At 41.0% G+C, this 21,850-nt stretch overlaps 2 protein-coding genes across 5 annotated transcripts in view; one reads left to right on the forward strand and one right to left on the reverse strand.

The window, feature by feature from the left end:
* Positions 1–900: 900 nt before the first annotated feature.
* Positions 901–5,570, forward strand: glrx (glutaredoxin (thioltransferase)). Its single transcript, XM_034239541.1, has 3 exons — positions 901–1,207; positions 2,367–2,498; positions 5,161–5,570. The coding sequence occupies exons 1-2, from the start codon at positions 1,001–1,003 to the stop codon at positions 2,478–2,480; spliced, it is 321 nt and encodes a 106-aa protein (XP_034095432.1). The 5' UTR covers positions 901–1,000; the 3' UTR covers positions 2,481–2,498; positions 5,161–5,570.
* rhobtb3 (Rho related BTB domain containing 3) overlaps positions 3,511–21,850 on the reverse strand; it is a 29,184-nt gene continuing 10,844 nt past the window's right edge. For 3 of the 4 annotated variants that reach the window (XM_034239482.1, XM_034239484.1, XM_034239481.1), the window contains 7 exons: positions 18,102–18,211; positions 17,960–17,995; positions 16,597–16,702; positions 15,370–15,543; positions 6,722–6,888; positions 6,355–6,451; positions 3,511–5,293 (listed from right to left, as the gene is read on the reverse strand). In XM_034239482.1, the coding sequence (XP_034095373.1) occupies positions 5,175–5,293; positions 6,355–6,451; positions 6,722–6,888; positions 15,370–15,543; positions 16,597–16,702; positions 17,960–17,995; positions 18,102–18,211 (809 nt within the window). In that variant the 3' untranslated portion in view covers positions 3,511–5,174. The remainder of the gene's footprint in view (positions 5,294–6,354; positions 6,452–6,721; positions 6,889–15,369; positions 15,544–16,596; positions 16,703–17,959; positions 17,996–18,101; positions 18,212–21,850) is intronic. The other variant, XM_034239483.1, reaches the window with a different exon arrangement.

Here is a 21,850-nt window from a genome sequence, read left to right on the forward strand (position 1 = left end):
TATAAGACATATTTGACATACAGATGGCTTATTTACAATTTACATACAGGTGGTTTTTTTACATACAGATTGCTTGTTTACAATTTTCATTTTAGATTTCGTTCTAATACATCCTAACCGGACATTTAAGACATACCAAGTCTACAGATATACAGTTAGTAACAGAGTCTAAAGGGAGGGACTTCGCCTCTCTATACCCTTTCCGTCCAATGTGAAATGCTGTGGTGTTTTCTGAAATGCTGCGGCGTTTTGTGAAATGCTGTAGTGTTTTGTGAAATGCTGTGGTGTTTTGTGAAATGCTGTAGTGTTTTCTGAAATGCTGTAGTGTTTTCTGAAATGCTGTGGTGTTTTCTGAAATGCTGCGGCGTTTTGTGAAATGCTGTAGTGTTTTGTGAAATGCTGTGGTGTTTTGTGAAATGCTGTGGTGTTTTCTGAAATGCTGTAGTGTTTTCTGAAATGCTGTAGCGTTTTGTGAAAATGCTGTGGTGTTTTCTGAAATGCTGTTGTGTTTTGTGAAATGCTGTGGTGTCTTGCACTTCAGGGCCACCGTACAATACCTATGTATCATAGTTTATTTATTTGTGTATTTATATTTTGTTTTATCTTATAATCTGAATCTGTAAAGTAACAAGTTTTGTCAAATACATTTAGTAGAGTAAAAAGTACAATATGTAGTAGTACAATGGCTTCAAAAGTGTAGCGGTGTAGAAGTATAAAGTAGCATAAAACAAAATAGTACCTTGAAATCGTACTTAAGTACAGTACTTGAGTAAATGTACTTCACTAAAAAACACCACTGCCCTTACTCACTTTGGGGGAGGGTCTGCAGACCCTCCCCCAAAGTCCTTCACATGCAGAGTGTGTACTGTCTCTTTAAGAAGGAGGAACCTGCCTCTGACGTCATCCTCCTGAACACCATAATTGACCAAAGGAAGAGCGATCATCTTTGTTCTTGATTTCACTTTACATCTTCTGTCCACTTCTACCCAGCGACTGAAAAATGGCGCAGCAGTTTGTGCAGACCAAAATTAAAGGAGACAAAGTGGTGCTTTTTATTAAGCCCACGTGCTCGTACTGCGTTACGGCCAAAGACGTGTTGTCCAAGTATAAATTCAAGCCAGGACATTTGGAGTGCATTGATATAAGTGGCCGCACCGACATGGACAACATGCAGCAGTACTTCCTGGAACTCACCGGAGCCCGCACGGTAAACACGAGTTGCTTTGTCATTGTTTGAACAACGCAAGTGTCATTTTAAAACCCGGGAAACACCACCGTTTACATGTGTTTATCTTATAAAGTCAGTGTGCCTAATTGAGGAAAAAGGTGAAGGTTTTTAACATACACATCATAGAGCCTTGTTGTCTATATTAGCTGTGATGAATATGTTAACACTTCTGATTAATTCCCTGCTTTTGACCACAGTTTCCCCGTTTAATCCATTAATGAAGAGTCAGTACTGTGAGATCAATAAGGGAGTCTCCCAGATGCAGCAACACAACCCACTAGCCTCACTTACATGTTTGTAGCAACATTACATCATGAAGATCCAATATGTCTGATCAAAGAATAATGGTCAGCTTTTGAAAACATGGTTTAAACCTGTGTGTCTGCATGGATACAATGAATCATGGTACAGTTATATATGCAGTGGTGGAAGATGCAGAAGAAAGTACCAGGCCTATTACTACTCTCAAAATACCACTAAAATAACTCAAAACTATGCTCCCTGTACTAGTATAAATGATCACAAGATTATTATGACTCATGCATTTATTTTAAAGCAGACTATGTCTACAACTACAACTATAGATTACTGTCTTTTTATTATAATATATTTTAAAGCCTAATGATCCACATCGTTCATACATTTTTAATTCTAATTAAAATGTTTCATTTATAATAATTAAACAAACTCTTCCTACTTTTTGACTTTCTTCTAATAGCTTATTTAAGCTGACTATTCAGTGTAATGTCAGCATTCACACTGCAATTTCTTTAGTCATGCACTGTTTGGTGTGTTAAACAGAAAGTGACAAAGTCCCAGCACAACCACTCAGGGCTTCGAGTGACATCATCAATGTGTGTCGTTGCCCAACCCGTACTACAAACCTCCAAATTACTCCAAATAGTAATCAGAAAATATTCATACTCGAGCAGCTGGAACCATCCAAATGTTGCCGATTTATCCTTTTTCTGTCACTGTACAATACGTTATGTGTTTGATACGATACAATATGTTAAAGGGATTGATGGTAGAAAAAAAGGTCTCGTTATCTTCATAGAGTCTATGCACAACACAAAAAATCGATGCCTGCATATTTACCAGTTGCATCCCTGGTTCTCGTGTATCGATTTGAATGTAGGTCCCACGGGTGTTCATCGGAGAGGATTGTATCGGAGGCGGCAGCGACGTGATGGCGCTGCATCAGAGCGGCAAACTGGAGAGCATGCTGCAGTCTATTGGAGCCCTGCAGTGACCCGCTGCACTCCTCCAGGTACAACACACACACACACACACACTCTCGTATAGCTCAGCCTTTGCAATAGCAGGGAAGCAAAAGGAGGTAGGTGTTGCCCCTCAGAAAGTGATTAAGAGCATAAATTAGAAGCCGTAAATTCTCATTAGGGTGGGAATAAATAAATGATAGGAAATAAGACGCCCGAGGTGGTGCTCAAAGAGATAAGAAGTAATTGCTTAGTGGTAAATCTGCTCCAGGACCACACCGTTTTAAATCCTGATTGAAATGAGCAGATGGGGATAAATGAAAGGAAGCCCCTGAATGATTGAGCGAGGAGGCAGAGTGACTGCAGGGGATTTTCAGCCATACAAGATTTTGACACTTGTTATAATTAGAGAAGAGTTTATAAGATTGGCAGTATAATAGCCTGACTCAAAGGCAAAGGCTAGTCCAGTTATTTTCTGCCAGTCCATCGCTGTCTGTCATGTCTTTAAGCATCTTCACAGCACAAAGGACTGGCTGTGATCAACTAATCTGACCTAATCTAAGTTTGAAAGACATCATGTAGTCTGATCCTACCAACATCACCAAACCAGAAAATGAGGGACATTTATTTTAGAAGAATGATGTTCATCTCTCTGAAAGCGTATTAGGGCTAATGGGTTAAAATGGTTAACAAATAGTTGTTATTATGGTGCTGGAGAAGGGTAGTAGTATTACAAAAAAAATTGTTTTCAAAGTGGTTAATCAACAATGAAAAAACCCACACATTTGAAATAAAACGTTTTTTTTTCCGAAGAACTACAACTTGAAGAGGCCCTATTATGCTTTTTGGGGTTTCCCCTTCCCTTTAGGGTGTTATTTTTGTTGTTGTTGAATGTGGTGGAGTTTCTCTCCCACACACTTTATGTTGTTTTTATTTGAACCTGTCAGCAATCTGACGACAAAACAGGTGGATTTTCTAGAGGCAAGAGGAGGGAGACGCAGAATGAGTTCTGCCAAATAAAATACAAACACAGCAGAGCGCACACATGGATCAAGTCTGTGATGTTGTTCATTCTAAAACATGTCTTTATTTAAAGTCAGACGTCTGTACAACCCCAGCCCACACTGAGTGCAGCGCTGGACTACACATGTTTACAGTCCACTCTTCCTGCTGTTATTTACTCATTTCTTTTGAGGAGTAGATTAGGATTTATGTGATTTATTAGTGGGATTAAAGTTGATGTTCCTGTTGTGATGCAGCAGCAGTACTATCTACAGTACTATACTAACAGCCTGCTGCTACACCTCTGCTAAAATACCCGATACAAATACTATTACATGCTGTTTGATTACTGTTAAGGACTAACCTACTGAATAAAAAATAGCTGCAAAATGTCACAATTGATTTTTCATTTTGTTGAAGGTCATTCTGACATAAGTTGCTGTCTTCCTGTCCCCCCCATGTTTTGTTTTTTAATATAATCATGCACCTTTTTTAAGTAAATACCAGCGAAACAGCAGACTGTAAAATAGCGAGACCCTCTACTCCGAATGTAAAAAAAAAAAAGCATGTCATAATGTCCACATACAGTTTAGTTTACAAAAATAATAATTTGCAGCACCAATAAATCATATTCTTGGTATGATTAAAAACAACCCCTCAAATAAGAAAAATAGGATCAAATAAATATTGTTATCCATCCAGAGGCATTGTGGTTTTTAGTGTTCCAACGTATGTTCATATGGTTGCTTTTCCTACATTTGTATGTAAATGCTACAAAAGTCTTGTTTGTATTAATGAGACAGACCATTATCAGGTGTTATTGCAAATAGAAAGGGAATACTGTCAACATCATTTCATTGGAACCTGCTAAGGAAGTGGTACGAGCTTACAGGGTTTCAATGAAAGTTTTAAATATACATTTGTTACTGTCCTAAATGTATTGTAACTTTTGATACAGGCAATATGTAGTTACATTAAAATGACATTTCAAGTCTTTTCGAAATAAAAATATAAGGGCCTCTTTTGACGGACAACGACCGAAATGTATTCTCTTTTTAAAATGTTAAGAAAAGTCAGTCAGTCCGACAGTGATCTGAGATAATCTGAATAAGCAAATTGTGATTAAATTGGTCCTGCTGGTCTCATAAAGGGCATCCTGACTCCTGACAGACTACAGATGGAGATGACTCACTTTCTCTCTTAATGAACGTCACCGCTGAAATACTGATCGAGCCACAGAGAAGTCAGAGGCTTGGGAAATATTTCACTTTTAGGGACATAAATGCATCATGGGTCATGTTCATTTCTCCAGCGTGCAGATGATAATCCAACATCCTCCGAGTAGAGGAACAGTTTCCTTCCTGCAACGATCCCGGCAAGTTTTCCAACAGATGTGCGGTCTTTTAATAATTATTGTGTAACTGTCTTTTGTAGAAATCCTCAGCTAATGTAAATATAATCTTTCACAGAGCCTCTGGTCATGTTTAATATTGGGGTTTGAGGCATTTTGTATTGCACATGATAGTAAAGTCATTCATTAAAGGATGCACAGCCATTCCTTCAGGGGGAGGAGAGGCGTGTCACCGCTCCACAAAGCGTCCTATTGGTTAAGAAGTCTGATGACGTCAGCAACAATCAGCCAGCAGAACAAGTCAGTTTCTCCACATGATGAGTGTCACTGACTCTCTTCTCTCCTCCCTCTTGTTTCAGGCATCCAGGTGAGGTCACATGACTATGCAGCGTGACTTGCGTAGCTTGCGTCTCCGCTGCTGGTACTCGCTGAGCTCCTGCAGGTAGCCTCTGGACGGCCAGCGTAGCCTCTCCACCTGTTCCCGCTCCTCCTCTGGAAACACAACAACATAGAAACTGTAACCTCCTGCAAACACATCTCAATCATTACTACAATATGTACTGTTCCTGACACACACAGTACTCACTCTAACAGCATAACACCTTGGATTGTTTCCAATTCAGTTTACACCAACAAGCTACAGAGGATTAGCGGTGATCGACTACTCTGGCCTTTACTTCTCCTGTGCCCTTAAGTACCCGTCCAATGACCTTAAAGGATTATTGTGTGTTTGACTGATGATGATAATAAAATGTGCTTCTGCCACTAACCTGTGTGAGGTTGCTGTTTAACTGCTCCTATGCTTCTATTAAATACATATGACTATAATAACTGAGAAGCAGTTATTATGTAACTCAAGCATAAACTTATAGTATAAGCATACTATAAGGATGCATTATTCAGAGGGGCTGACAGCTCATAGTGTCATCCATAAACCCTGCTATATTGTGCAACACATACAAAAATAACTGTTTATCAGGCTACCTTCTTTTAGCACTTTTATTAGAGAAGGTGGGACATTTTCTTACATTTACTGTGAGAAAAACAACAGATGCTTAACAGCCTGAAGGCGTTTGGACTTAATTATTATTTTTAAATAGTTGAAATCAGCTGTTTAATGTTTCTATCATTCTCTTCAGCAATTTAAGTGTGCACAACCCTCACAAGGCATGTTTGATATTAAAATACATTCTTTTTTTTCTGGGGACAGCAGTCTGAATCACAAAATATACCTCCACACTAAATCAGTTTTATGTACTCTGCTGTACAGAGATTTTAGTTTTAGAAATGTAGTAATTCTGTGCATTTTGGGAGAGTAAACGCAAGAGCAATGAAACATATCAGGAGACACGAGAGAAAATATATAAAAATGAAAGGTTGCTAAAATAAAACACCACAGTGGCACACAGATTCTCCTCACATCTAGTCATAAGGGCCTCGTATTATTTACTATATATATTCACTCCTGTGTTGAGGGGGAATCAGGGACTAACCTGTCACCTTGTGATTGCTTTGATACAATTTACTACATTTAAAAAACATCCCACACTGACCTGAGAGCTCCAGGAAGTCAGGTTTGTGACTGAAGATCAGGTAGTTGTTGGCGATAAAGTGGAGGAGCCAGATGTACAGCTGCTCTGCATTGTGGCACTGAAAACCCAAACACACACAAATAACAATCACTCTCTTAAGAATGAATGCTTTTGGACAGATAAACATGAATATCTGTTGCACATGGATTCCTACAGCTAAAAGATGAATTGCTCCAGCAAAAAGCATTTGGCTGAAGTAGCTTTTTTCTTATGGCTGAAGTAAATGTTGCATCATAATGAAGAAGTAATCAGTTTACACAGCAATATGGCGTCTGCTGCAGGTATTTTAATGCTCTCCATTCATCCCTAAATTCAAAGCCGTACTGACCTTTGCTCGGCGGAGGAGTCTGATCACGCTGATGCCCGTCGACGACAGCTCTCTACTGGGCATGCTCTGAAGGTAGGCGCACACACACACCTCACACAGGTGCTGCAGACGCTTCACCTGGTACATCTCGGCACACACCAGCACGGCCATGGCCTGCAGCACACTGGCTGTGTACACACACACAGTCACAGGTGTTACACTTACACTGCTGAAACATCATGTAGAGAACAGTTTATTCCAGATGTATACGATAGCCTGACACGTTTTAAGAGTTTAGTCCCCCAGAGGAAAGCCAAAACGCTCCCTGAAGTAAAGTAGCTGTTTTTATGATTATTGCTCAATATGTGTTTGGAAATGAGCCATACCGGGATTGCCTTGAGAAGCTTTAAACTACCCTATAGTTATACAATGATTTAGTTTGTCTATTTCACACATGCTGCTTTCAACATCCAGCAGCATCTTACATGAGAATGTTACAAAGCCCTGAAAGATCTGTATTCATTAATACTGTTATGCAATGGGGAACAAATATTATGTATGTGAAAGGAATTGCTTATAGTAACAAACAAACAGAGAATGATACCTGACTGCAGTTCCCTGAATCTCTACCGAACATTTTAGCGGCTTTCAGCTCGTTTTCCTAGTTTTACACCAAACAACTTTGCAGTTTTGATTCACTCTCACTGCTTTCACAAGTTGCATTTCCAGCACAAGCAGCAAGCTGTTCTGAGCTAAAGGTTTGTAAAACCCACCATGCCTCAGAGAGAGGGTTAGCGATTAGGCTGCTGAATATAGTGGAACATTAAGCAGCTAAAGAGCCAGATATTAATTTCACGAGTTATCAAAACACTTTTATTAATGGCATTATCTTGAGATAACAAGTTTATTTTTTAGCTATCTCAGTAAAAATAAACTTTGTTATCTCAAGATAACAATACAATCAATCCGTTATCACAAGAAAACAATTGTTATTAATACTTTCAATGTTTAACCGAGACCAGGAGTGCCTTGCCTTACTGTAGATGCAGCTCGACAACACATTTAAGATAAAAATGTCAGGAGCTGCATTGTTTTTTTATGTTATTAGATCAGTCCTCATCTCTTTAATAATCAAGTCATAAATTGCAGATGTATGCCTTCACTTACTTTTCTGTTATTAATCCCTCAGACAGTCCCCATCTTGATGGCAGACATCCTGATTTCGTGAGAGAACTAGTTGTTTTCTGTTTATAAATGATCTCCTTATCTTCAAAAATGGGCCTTTTGTTTTACTGAGAAAGGGCATTAGAAAAAAATGACTGACGTTTTTGGCTTCTGCACAGAAAACAGCTAAAAGGAGAGTAAACTGTAAATAGCACTTCACTCAATATTGTTTACAATAACTGGTTTGAAAAGGTAGCTAAGGTAACTAGCCCTAGAAGTAATACTGACACAAACCTTAAATCACAAAACAAGAATAGTATTATGTATTCATGACTTTATACTTGTGTGTTATTTTATATTTACTCTGCAGTCTTCTTTCTTCTTTCAGTCTCTAAGATTGAACACCAGTGTGATGGATCCGACTGATTTAATAGAAATCCCTTTTTAAAACCACACCATTTCTTAGATTAAAAGACACATTATAATCACACAGACTCAATCTTAATAGCTCAGTGTCAAATCTGTGAGTCAGTGAAAACAGCAGATGCATCATTTCCTGTTGCTCTTTCCAAGCTGTCAAATGACGTACTTAAAAGCAACGTCAAACAAGTAATGTCAATCCTCTTACGTAACGTCAGAATGTCAAATCAAACTAGAGAATGCAATTCCTGAAGAAATTGCTAGTGGGAATGCTTTATGCTGAAAAGCTGACGCTAAACTGCTATGCTGAAATGTAATGTGTAAGAAGAAAGTGAATAATTTAGATTGAAATGATACATGAACACTGGGGGCTTGAATGTGTGATGAGAGAAGAAAAGAAAGTAAAAGGCTTGGAAAAGCAGTAGAATATTTGAACTGCAAACTTCTGAACTAATTTGATGGCGAATGACCTGTCGCCATGGCAACGGCATTTGATGACACCCCATAATACGCTTAGATGCGTTGATGGCTGCATCGTTACCAAACCTGTGAAGTTTTGGGGCGTTTGGAGCATTTTCACTGAAGTAATGAGAAAACCGTGTTTTATGGCGAGCATTGTGTTGCCATGGCAACGGCATTTGAAGAAATCTAAAAACTGTCCCGTAGATGTCTTCACGGCTGGACTGTTAGTACACATGTGAGGTTTGACCACTTTTTGAACATTTTCATAGGAGTTATAGCGACATCATGTTTTATGGCGAGGGATGCGTTTCCATGAAAACGGCATATGGTGAGATCCCAGATTTGGCGTAGAGCTGTTGAGGCATGGACCGGTGATATACAAGTGAAGATTGGGGGACGATTGGACCGTGTCAATTGGACTTACAGCAACATCCTGTTTCATGGCGAGTTGTCTGTCGCCATGGCAACGGCATTTGATGACACCCCATAATACGCTTAGATGCGTTGATGGCTGCATCGTTATCAAACCTGTGAAGTTTGGAGTATTTTTACTGAAATTATGAGAAAACCGTGTTTCAAGGCTAGCATTGTGTTGCCATGGCAACGGCATTTGGAGGAATCTCAAAACTGTCCCGTGGACATCCACGGCTGGACTGTTAGCACACTGCTATCTGAAGTCTGCTGCTCTGAGCATGTCAGTTGGAGCGATGACATCATCGTGTTCCATGACACAGGTGTTTATATTTGAACTAACGAGGTGTGCAGAGATCACAGGTTTCCATTGTTCTGAATGAGAGATAAACCTCTTACATGTGAACGTTTTGTGGAAGAACCGTAACAGATATCTCTGAAATTTCAAAACGTGAAGCATGTCAAGGAAGTTGAGTATCTGAAGTGTAATTTGTGTGTACTTTCGGGTTACTAATGTGGCCTTTTTGGCAGTTTAACTAAAGGTGTGTGGCTGCTGCCGTGAGGAAATATCTGCCTGAAATTACAATGGGCTTTAATGGAGGCATGTTGAAAGTTTTTGTCACTTCATGCCCTCAAGAGGCATTTTGTTTAATTATTTTACTTAATTATTTGTCATTTTTAAGCTACGAGATGTTTTCCTACGTTTGTCATGATAAATTATGTCTCAGGAATGTAGGGTTTGGGAATTATGGCAGTTTAAAAAATATATGAAGGCAAATTTCAAGATTTTCTACCCTCTAGCTGTGACATCACGCACTCTAGTTAATGTTAAAATCTGAAGAAAACCTCTTTAACAAGGTCTGAACAATGTTTAATATCTCTAAAAGTAAGAATCAGATGTAAAAGTTGTTTTACACGAATAATGTCAGAAAGATGTGTAACATTTTAAAGTTGGAATGAGGTTTCTGAGTGAAAGTATGAATGAACAGTTAGCAGTTGAATTCGCATGAAGATTTGTTGAAGTCTGAAGATTCCTCCATTGACTTCAATGTTAAACATTTGATGAATTATGGGATGTATCTCTGGAATTATGAAAGTTATGAATGAGAAAAGTAATAGCCATCGATTCCCGACCGAGCTGAATGTTTTGATGTTTGAACGGAGTTTCTGCGATGTTCAATGCGGGAGGAGAAGAGGGCCAAAATCCCGGCGGAATAATAATAATAAACTTTTTGTGCGTAGAATAATATATAGTGGGAATGCTGTATCAGCATTCCCACTAAATGACTCCTGATGTGACTTCATTCAGTTAATTCTCTGCACACACTGCACAGTCATCCAAACACAGAAGAAGGCAGTGGAAATGTATTCTACTATCACACACCATCTACAGGATTCACCATATTCCTCCTACTTTGATTCCACTGCCTCAGTTTTAGTCGCTGCTGGTGGAGTTACCTTGGGTTGACCTTGAGCGCTGAGCTCTTACATAACAGTGCAGCAAGCCTCTGGAGCTGCTTCATTCCTTTCATTTCCTGTTCACATGATTCAACCTGAAGCTGTATCTCTGCAAACAGCGGGCTCACCCTCCCTGCTCCTAAGCTGCATCTCACGGGTTGTTTGTTGAAGGATTTTCATGATTTTTTTTTCATCAAAACATCTCATTCCTCGAAATAATGGGATTGCCAGTTCTCTCTCAGTAGCTGGTGTTTCTGAATGGATTATTCTGAGCTTTTTTTATTGTCCATTCAGCCGCTTCGTTATATAAGAGTACAGGAAGAGAAGATGATAGACAGTGTTGTAATTACATCTGTAATTGTTAGTTTACAGTTTGAAGGCTTTATCTATTAATTAGGGGTCGTAATGGATTGTTCTTAGTGCCTTTTTGAATCTGTAATCATCTGTTGTTGGGAGGCTCCATCCAAGCAGGACTACAGTTACTTATGATGTCACAATGGACACACACACAGTAACACACACGCACACACACACACACATACACTCACTGCAATCACAGCCCCTTTAAGCATGACTGCATAAGCTTGTCGTTCAGAGCTGCATTAAGTAATCTTGCATCACTAGGGGGCAGACAAACTCAAAAATAAACACAAGAAGAACCCTTTTTTTCATATTTCAGCTCATCCAGTTGTTTTGGCTAAGCTCTTAACAAAGAGTCAGCAGACACAAAGCAAAGCAATACAATGGAGTCCCTTTGGTCAGTAGTCACTGGCATTTCTAAAAAGTTTTGGGGGTTTCTGTCTTTTACCGTGACTCGAAGCAATTTTGTCACCGGACAGGAAGCAAACAATCTAGTGTGTAAGTCTGTGGAGTGAGAACTGCTATTATCTTGATTGTCTGGGTCAGGGGTGGCCAACCCGCGGCTCTCGAGCCGCATGCGGCTCTTTGCCTAGTTTCATGCGGCTCTTCAGTTCATATCGAATTTTATATGTGTGAGTTTGGGGGAGAGACACTGACTCCTGACTAGTGTTGCACGGTGTACCGATACTTGAAAGGTACCGCGATACCCTGCCGTTAAAAACGTTACGATTCCTCCGTTTCATTAGTATCGGTACTTTAAGAATGACGGGGGAAAGTACTCCGGTGAGAAAGCGCCGTTTTAATAAGAGCCGTGTGTGTTCAGCGCTCTGCTTCCACTCCCTGCACTGCAGCCGTGCCTGCAGTCCCGCCCCTCTCAAGCACGCTCTAAGTCCCTCCCCTCTCAAGCACGCTCTAAGTGCCTCCCCTCTCTCGTGCACGCGCTAGCTGCCAGAGCATGTGAGAAAACGAGAAGCATGGCTGCAAGTGGGAGTGCAACTGCCGCTGCGCCTCGGCTTGTTGACAAAAAAGACGCCAGAAGCGAAATTTGGAAGTATTTTAGCTATATCTCTGACAGTGAGGGCAAGCCTACGGACACCACGAGGCCTGTCTGTAAGACATTTATTAATTTGATTTAATACGAATTCTTGTCATTTATTTTATTTATTGTTCTCATTGTTTAAAAGTTTGTGTTATGGTTATGGTTCTGGTGTGAAATAAAGCACAATAATTACATTTAAGACCGTTTCCCTTTTTTTAAGAAAAGTATCGAAAAAGAATCGGAATCGTAATTCTTGACTTGGTATCGAAACCAAAATGTTGGTATCGTGACAACACTAGCTAGCTACGGCTGACAGTTAAACCTGATATTTAGTAGGTCTGTTAAGTATTGAATGCTGATAATTCTGACGTAATTTGGCCGGTCAAAGTTGTTTGGGCTCGGATAAAATCGCTCCGTTACTTTCGTCCCGTGTTATGTATGTTGTGTATGTGTGGTGTCAGTATGAGAGGATGACAGCGCGTATAATTTTGATGTGGCCCAAGAGCCAATCACAATAATACCTGCGATGCAGTGAACCAATCACCTTTGAGGGGGGGAAAACCTATCGTTGATTAAACATTATCCAGTGTTTCCCCTACCATTGTCTTGGAGGGGCGCTGCGCCCCGCCAACGGAGCCCCGCGCCCCCCCCTGAAATTCAAGGTGTTTAAAAAAAATATATATATAATTTTATTTTTAAATATATATATAGCACCAAATTGCAAATAATCTATAACTACTGTCACTTTTCACATTGAACATGTGCTCTTTTATTAAATAAACTAAACGCTTTCATTTTAAGTTGTGAGTTTAGTGTTTTTGACCCTAAGAAACACTGATGCATTAATCAATAACAATAATCCAAAGCTCCTCTCTCTGCTCCAGAGGATTTTTAAAAAAAAATATCCCAATGCCACAAAAATGCATCAGTGACGTGGTTGAAATCTTGTCTCCAGAAAACAAAAAACGGAAACAAGCGGTATCAGTGACTGTGTGTTTGATGTGGCTCTTTGCAGTAACATAGAAAAAATGTGGCTCTTAACCTCTGACTGGTTGGCCACCCCTGGTCTGGGTGAACAAGGTAAAAATTGCCAAAGATACTCAGAGCTGTTGATTTTCAGAGGGATCAAGCACAACAGGGAAAGCTACAAGTACATTGTGGAGAGGAGGTGCAACAGTTTGTTACATGGAGATATCCTTCATCTGGATACAGTGGCGGACTGGCCATCGGGACGTTCGGAACGAATCCCGATGGGCCGGTACTGAAGTGGACCGGTCCGAAGATGTGGGCCGGTCGGATAGGTCACTAGCCCCCCCCCCCCCCCCCGTCGACAATTTACTAGCAGAATTTACTTGTGGTACCGAGGTTGTGCTCCCTATCTCTGTTTCTTATCCTATATCTAATAGAACTGCTCGGGTCTTGAAAGATTGAGTGGGGAAGTTCATGAGATCTTTCTAGAGGGTTATCAAGAATAACTTTTATCCAATGACCTTTTCCCTCTCTGTCTGTGTCTGTGTATTCTCTTGTTCCGATTAACCCAGCCAAATCTTTTTTCTTGTTTTGTATCTATATCTACGCCGGGATCTGGAGTCGAGGCTGATCCTCTTGCTGTAGTCCTGTATCTTGGATCCTCTATCCTGAGTTCTGGATTAAGTCGTGGACTTCGGGTCGTGGCTGAACCTGTCTCTGCGGTCCTGCCTTGGACTCGTCATGCTGCTTCCCTGATGGCTTCCACAGGATTGTAGCTGACATCCTCGTGGATTCATCTTCTTATTACAGACACATGCATTTCCTAACATTCGGTCTATATGCTGTAAAATGTATTATCTCTTCGATTTACACACGGCATCTATTGCACGTCTGTCCGTCCTGGGAGAGGGATCCCTCCTCTGTTGCTCTCCCTGTGGTTTCTCCCATGTTCCCTTTAAACTGTGGGTTTTCTCTGGACGTTTTTCCTTGTACGATGTGAGGGTCTAAGGATAGAGGGTGTCGTTTTTCTCATACTGATATTCTGAACAATCTGTGCTGTTGTATTTGCTGTAAAGTGTCTCTACCGTAGGCTATTTTTATTATATGTACAGCACTTTGGCTCGACCAAAAATCGTTTATAAATGTGCTATATAAATAAAACTTGATTTGATTTGAGGTGGGCCGGCGGTACCTAAGTGGGCCGGTCGAGAGTCCCGGGCTGATTTTTAGTCCCAGTCCGCCCCTGTCTGGATATATTGTTTTAGTTCCTTACGCAGAAAGGCTATCACTTAATTAGCATGAAAATACATTTATATGAATTATGCCTATTCAGAACGAATCAATACAGTCTGATTTGGGGCTACAATTACAACTTACTTATATTACAAAGTATAATTTGATAAGGTGCCCACATAATACACAAGGGGAGGCAACTTCTTTGAGGTGAAGAAACCTTGGGATGTGGTTTCCTAAACAAATTCTCATGAATTTAAAAGTTTTTTTATTGGAAATGTAATAATGAGTTATCTCCGTAAAATAATGTATTACGCTACAGTCACCCTTGTAACGCTTGATTCGCGGGTACAATACAAATATGAATGAATGTATCTTCAAGGTTGTAGAAAGATAATGTCATCGCCTCCACCACCAGTGAATGATCAACACTAATTACTTTTAAAAGGCATTGTACGCGGTGAAAGTGACAACCACAACAACACGTTTGGGGCTGAGAGTTGGCACCGCTAAAAGCAGACGATGCCACGGGTTGATTTTGTCATCACTAATTCTAATTTAATTTCAAGCCTGCTGCTGTTCTCCGCGGGGCCCCCTCGAGACTGACACTGGCAGCATGTCGCAGTCACACAGATGGTTGATAGGACTTTTCATCTGCGCTTTTGTTTTGGGCTGCGCTTGGGGAGCGAGGCGGGAAAACACCGCCGTGCCGCTCTCAAGTGTTTCTGTAATGGTGCTTATTTCTGCGGTAAATTAAGAGGCCATCAAAGGTCCATTGTCCTTCAGATGATGTTGGTCTGATCCATGTCAAGCAACTTTTATCTCAGTCACAAATCCATGACCTGTCTATTTAGAGATTTGATCCCTCATAAAACTCTATTTTTATTTACAGCAGCAGCCTGAGAGGGTAGTTATAGTGGAGTGAATGAATGACACGCTGACTGAGGGTTTCCCAGTTCAATCATCTCACGACTGTAATAAATCTGTTACGGGATTTAATTAGTCCACAACATAAAGAGGAAAGCAGGGACATTTCCTGACTATATTTAGGCCTCCCGTCGCAGTTTTTATATCCCATAAGGGCACCTAAACTGGCGACCTTTAAATGTAATTGTAACCCAGCAGTGGGGGTCACAGTGGGCAGTGTACTCACCAGGACAGCAGGAGTCAGTGTAGAGATACTCCAGGAAGGACAGGAAGGTGTCTGAGGAGACTCCATGGATGGGCACCACTCGGCTCCGGGCCTCCGCATACTTCCCGCTGAACATGGCTGCCATGACGTCGCAGCGAGCCACCAGCACCGCTCGGTGGGCTGGCAACACACTCCCTAAAATCACACACACACACACAAACACACACATGCAACATTTAGGTTTAGAATTTCATAGTAGCGTCCCTAAGTCCCAAAGAGCTGCGAGAGGAAACGCCTGAGAGAATAAACAGTTTGTAATTAATGTATTGAATCTTGAGTGACAGAAACAGAAAGCCTCTTTGATCTAATAATGTTTGGAGACGTTCACAAACCCATACAGATTTTGTATTATTTTCCACAAGCCAAACCCTTTGAAGGGGCCCTATTATGCTCAATTTCAGGTTCATATTTGTATTCTGATCCTCTACTGTGACATGTTTGCATGCTTTAATGTTCTAAAAGCTCTTTATTTTTCTCATACTGCCTGTGCAGCAGCACCTCTTTTCACCCTCTGTCTGAAACCAGAACCCAGTCTGCTCTGATTGGTTAGCTGGCCGGCTCTGTTGCGATTGGACAGTACTACAGGAAATGGAAAAGGCCTAAAAGCATAATAGGGCCTCTTTAATATCACTGACACGTCTGTTTTCCCTCATTGCAGAAGAGTAGAGGTCAAACGTGACTCCATTTGGCTTTGGTTATGAGTGATGATCTCTTATAATGGGCCATTTAAATGAACAGGAAACCAAAAACATGTAAATCATCGGCACAAGTCCTGTTATTAAGTGCCATTAACAGCCAGTGACAGCTCCCAAAACATTACGTTAGAAGGCTAGTGTGAAAAAATCATAGAAGAAGCGTAAAATATTCTTGTAGACATTTGTCTCTGTGACCTCCATGAGTTTAACTCACAGCTCAGGGGTGCAAGGACACGAACGGCTCGCTGCACTTCTTATGAGATAAATATTGATTAGAAGAGGCCTTAGGACATTATTTCTGGATTTGATCCTTTTAATAGAGAATTGGAAAAATCGCCCCCTGGACCATTCCTCTTTTAATTTGCCTCAAAATGTATGCCCAGACCCTGGACTGACATCATAATTCAATCAGGGCTAATTAAATGTGACCTTCCTCTGCGGTGTGACGGCGCATGCATTTGTGAACGTCTCCAACAGATAATACTTGGCCCACCTTGCACCATGAAGATGACGTCAGAGTAGAGAGGAGAATTGAAGAGGTTGACAAGAGTCTGGGGGCCGAGCTGAGCCGCCCTGGCGCTGGGGGTGTCCCTGGGGCCCTACACACACACACACACACACACACACACACACACACACACACACACACACACACACACACACACATACACACACACACACACACACACACACACACAGAAGAAAAATAAGCCAAAAGGAAAGTACAGAGAGAGTTTACATTCCTCTGCTGGATGTCAGGTACTAGTTAGCAGCTCATTTGCCATTCCATGCATGTATCCCACCTCCTCCGTTGAATACAAATGAACCCTCTGCCAGTCTTTCTTAGCGCTACCCAAACATACTTAAACTGCAATGCCAAGATCGACATGACGGGACGGGCTTTTGCTGAGAACAGACTGGCAACCACACACTTGTCCAAACTGTCAATTTATTAACGTGTTCCTTTTCCATTTAAGCATTCAAAGGATGCACGATGTGTATTTGCTGCAGTGCACAAGAGGTGGAGTTAGCAGCTGTCAGGGTGTCTTTTTTGAGAGCTGTTTTTAAGTGAGTCTCGTCAAAGCACCCCATTTCCATCCTGTGACCTTTCTCAGTCAACTGGAGCACAAAGAACTTCATATTCTCGCACTGCTCTGCTGCAGAGGGAGCGCTCGGCAAACACACGGTCCTCAGTAGAAGGCAGCAACAGAATCAAGACTCTTCGATTTTGTACATCATTAGAACAGCTTACAGAAAAAAGCTAATTTCAGCCGGTTTCCGCGCAGAGCAAGGGGACCCCGAGGTGTTTTCAGAGGAGGAGATCACATCACGACAGGACATTATGGTGTCTCATTGCGTTAAAGTAGCCCAGCTGTCACTCGGTGTGTCAGCACCGCCTCAGGTAAAAGACCTAGTTCCTTACAGATGGGTTGGTGGGCCGTGCATGGTGCCAGGGGCTTGTCAGGCGCAGATATGTCAGCTCTCCTGACGTCTCTAATGTCAAAATCTGCTGCCTGCCTATTACACCTCGTGTTCCCAAATAGACACAATACATTTAAGATGCGACGCTGCAGATTGAAATCTTCCAGTAATTGTGATAATGTCCTTCTCTTTTGAAGGCATCTCTTGTTTATTCTGTCCTAGTTCCCACAGTATCTGAGGGGTGATGCGGGCAGATAATATGCAAATAAGCTAATTATAGCCACTTATTACTGGGCTGTTTGTCAAACATGGTCTTGTTAATTAAGGCGCTGTTAGTCTGCAGCTATGAAAACAAGTGTTCATAACTTCAAAGATTTGAAAAATAGTAAATATTTAACCTCTTTTTGCAAAGACAACTGTTATAGCATACACACCACAATATATTCTTGTTTTTCTTCCTCCGTCGTGATCTATAGTTGTCCAAACAGAGGTGAGTTAATGTTATGTATTTTTCAGTATGTGCTTTGTCGTGAATGTAAGTGTCAGAGAGGTGATTTTAAACATTGAATTCCTCACCTTTTCTTTGCCGATGAGGGATCGTATGCGCTCAATCAGCTGGGCTGCAGCGAGCGTATTCTTCAGCTTCTCTTCCAGCGCCTCCTGTAGGTGATCCCACTCCCACGCTCCTGAAACATCCACAAACACACAGACTCTTCGGACCCACAATAGCACCGTTTACAGAAACACGCAGGCAAACTCTTTTGGAGCTGGCACTGTGTCCTAAAACACCCACATACCTTACTCTGGTGCTGACAAAGTTAGGTCCTTCTAAAATGTGTCTGCTTATATCCTCTATTGTGGTTATGGGTGGAACAAGCTGTCCAGATTCCACGAGTATCAGAAACAGTGACCCAGGCGTTTGTAAAACACACAAGTGGCCATAACAAATCTGCCTCCCTTTTAATTGGATAATAGTTCGAATTGTGTTCTACTTTAGGTCAGTTTTTTAAAAGCTCAGTCTTTTTCCAGTTGGTTGCCGTCTAATCATGCAATTATTTGCCAATCAAAGCACTAGGCCTTAATCAAATGCATTAGGATGTGTACAACTTTGATCCACATTTTGCACATTTAAATTACAGGTAGTCAATTAAAGTTTCTGCATTTTACTCAACTTTAATCCGATCACATCGATAATATGGACAAGTTTTACAGGCTAAAAACACAGTTTGAACACTAGTGTGTTTAAACAAGAGTCTGCCACCTTACTAGCAGCTCAGTGAGGTGTATTGAGGGAGGGCGCTGCTTGTAATCTACACCATGCTAACATGCTCCCATTTACAATGCTAACATACTGATGTCATGTTTACATTGTTCTGCATCTACCTTTAATGTGTTGCATGCCATCATTTGCTAATAAGCATTCAAACAAAGCACAGCTGAGGAGGATGAAAGGTCAGGTGAGCAGGTATTTGGTCATAAACTAAATGTTACTTGCACATTGTTGTTTTATCACATAGTATGTGCAATCTTTTAAGTAAGTGTATGGTCATTGTTATATGTATGTACTTTATGAGTATGAATATATATATGCATGTACATATATGTAGATACATGTATACATTTGCATAATAAATGTATACATGTTTTTATTATTCATGTGAATTCAGTTGTTTACTGTGAGCATGCTTAGAAACTCAAACTATCACACCAATATATTATTATTGAGACATTCCACATAAACAAATGTGAACCTCATGTCCGCGCGAGAGGATTATGGATTCCACTATATGGCTTCAAATATAAGTATGCAATAAATAAATAGGGAAATACACATTTGGGCTGGAACACAAATGAAGTCACCATCAAAAAAAGATGTGAAATATAAAGACTCAATGAGAAAAAGTGAAATGTTTCACTCTGCATCTGTGCTGCATGTGTTTACTTAAGAGGGATCCTCCTCCCTCATAAAGCGTGCAGCCCTGCAGCTGATTGAGGTGGCGCACTTTATCTCAGTGGGACACATAAACAGGCTGTTGAGGGGAGAGGGAGCCGGACCGGGCTGGATTTATCTCATCATTAGTTCATAATGACGGTATTTGGGCTGATTGAGGGATTACCTCCACACCCGGTGCCGGATAATAACGCTGCATGGCGCAGACACCTCAGAGGCGGGGAGAGAGATTAGCTCAGGAGCTTTGGAGCTGACAAACCCAACACAAAATAAAAACACATGATGCCGACAAACTCAACAGGATACACTGGAATTCATATGCAAAAGCTGCAATGATGCTACATCATTTCATTCATTTATATTCTCACAAATATGTTTCTGTGGTTGTGTATTCCTTTGCAGTCACCTACACAAACACATCAACACAAATGCTGACAGAATAGATCTTTGGGGAACAACCGCTGATTTCCTGTCTTTCCTAAACCTTTTCCATACCTACTGATACATTACAACAACTGGTCTCTCGTCTAAATATAGCCAAGATGAGCACAATCACAGAAGGATTCATCTGAGCCTTACACATTGTATATGTACTAAACATGCACACACACTATAGAACCCAAGTGACAAACTCAATAATTCAGCTGCTCACTACACAAAGAGACAGAGTCTCACAGAGTTAACATCACACAAGCTCAGTCATGGCCTCTGTGACTGTGAACACACTGCAGTGACAAAAAAAACAAGCACGGAATAATAGCATGAGTGAGCGTTTATAGACATGATATTGTTATGGAAATGAGTTCTTCCAAGCCAATACAAATGAGCCACAGCTGACAAATGAGTGGCATTGAATTGCCTGCAGAAGAAATGCATCCCATCTTGAGGAATGCTGAGTGTGGCATGTTGTGGATTTGCTGCAAAATGAATGCTAAGTATTGGCTCTGTGCTACAACAACACAGAATACACTGTGTGTGAGGTCAGCTGCTTTAAACCTACAATCTGACCCACTATTTTGAAGGTTCAGCATAATTCTTCACACAAGACTTAACAGAGTCTCCCTGCAGTGTTTTCTGGAAACGTGACATTGGTATAATGCCTTGCACATGAACGCATTTCCCTATTTCCGCTATTCTCTCAGAGCCCCACACACACATTTACAGTATGTTCTAGTGCCCAGCTCTCCCGGCACCCAAACACTCCACCTCCAGCATCTCAAGCACCCCCGGTCTCTCACCCTCACCTCCGTTTTTCCACCTTGCTCGCAAATGTCCACTCCTGTATGCTTCCTATCTTACCCTGAGAAAAAGCCACTCCATGGAAGTGTATATGCGTGCATGAACACACACACTGCACACTCCGTCTTTCCATTGCTGGCTTTCTTATTTTTATTCATACAGTCACTCAGTCTAACCCTATAATCTTCTTCCCTTCACCAGCGCACACACACACTCAGCCTATGTGTGTCTGCCTCTGGTGTATATGTGTGTCGGACCAACAGTGTTGCTCACATACATGCTGAGAGGCGGCCATGAATCATATGTGAGCGCAGCTTTTTTGCCATTAGGGCTCCGGCACGGCATGCAGACTGCACATGAAGCACTGCAGCCCCTGAGCTGCAGACCCAGAACATTTTCATTAAGGCACTGATGTTGCAAAGAATATCACAGGGATGTTTAAATAGGACTAATATGCCAATAGAGAACCTTTTTTATGCAATTTGCAAAGATTTTGGTTGCATGTGAAATACCTGCATGTGCCTGGGAGTTCATAAAAGTTAATGTAACATAATGTTAATTTTACACCACAGTCTCATCACAGAGTGAATCATTTATGAATGTAAGGCCACTGTAACTGTGTCAGATTCTATCAACAAATCTCATTAGCCATTGCTTTGATGGAGGCTCTGCTAAGACGTTGCTCAGTGTCCCGATCCACGTGTCCATTGTGTTTAATGCCTGAGCTGGAGACAAAGGAAACAGGAGTGGCCTGGGGGCATCTAACTACAAGTAAGAAATCAGCATGAGATCACAGAATTACATGATGAATGATCAGAAACTAGATTAAAATACAACTGCCGCTTAAAATCAAGCACTTTCAATTGACTGATTTCTGTTCCTCACCATAATGGAACATTGGACAGGATCCAATAGCCTTCTGCTGCCAGGGGGGGACATTCATCATCACATCTAAATTATTGGAAAAACAGTAACTGCATCTGGAGGGGAATATAAATCCCAGGCTGAATGTCTAGCTCTATCCATCCAGTTGTATTTAAAGCTTTAATATATAACATTGAAATATTTTAAAAGCCCATCTAGACCTTTGTTTTTATTTAGTTAGATTGTGAACATTATCCCAAATGCTTCCATC

The sequence above is a fragment of the Gymnodraco acuticeps genome, unplaced genomic scaffold (genome assembly GCF_902827175.1).
Source record: "Gymnodraco acuticeps unplaced genomic scaffold, fGymAcu1.1, whole genome shotgun sequence".
Lineage (NCBI taxonomy): Eukaryota > Metazoa > Chordata > Actinopteri > Perciformes > Bathydraconidae > Gymnodraco > Gymnodraco acuticeps.

Bases quoted from the DNA above. Each gene is read 5' to 3' on its own strand.
- glrx (XM_034239541.1), top strand. From the start codon at position 1,001: ATGGCGCAGCAGTTTGTGCAGACCAAAATTAAAGGAGACAAAGTGGTG. The intron at 1,208-2,366 runs GTAAACACGAGT...ATTTGAATGTAG, and splicing joins AACTCACCGGAGCCCGCACG to GTCCCACGGGTGTTCATCGG.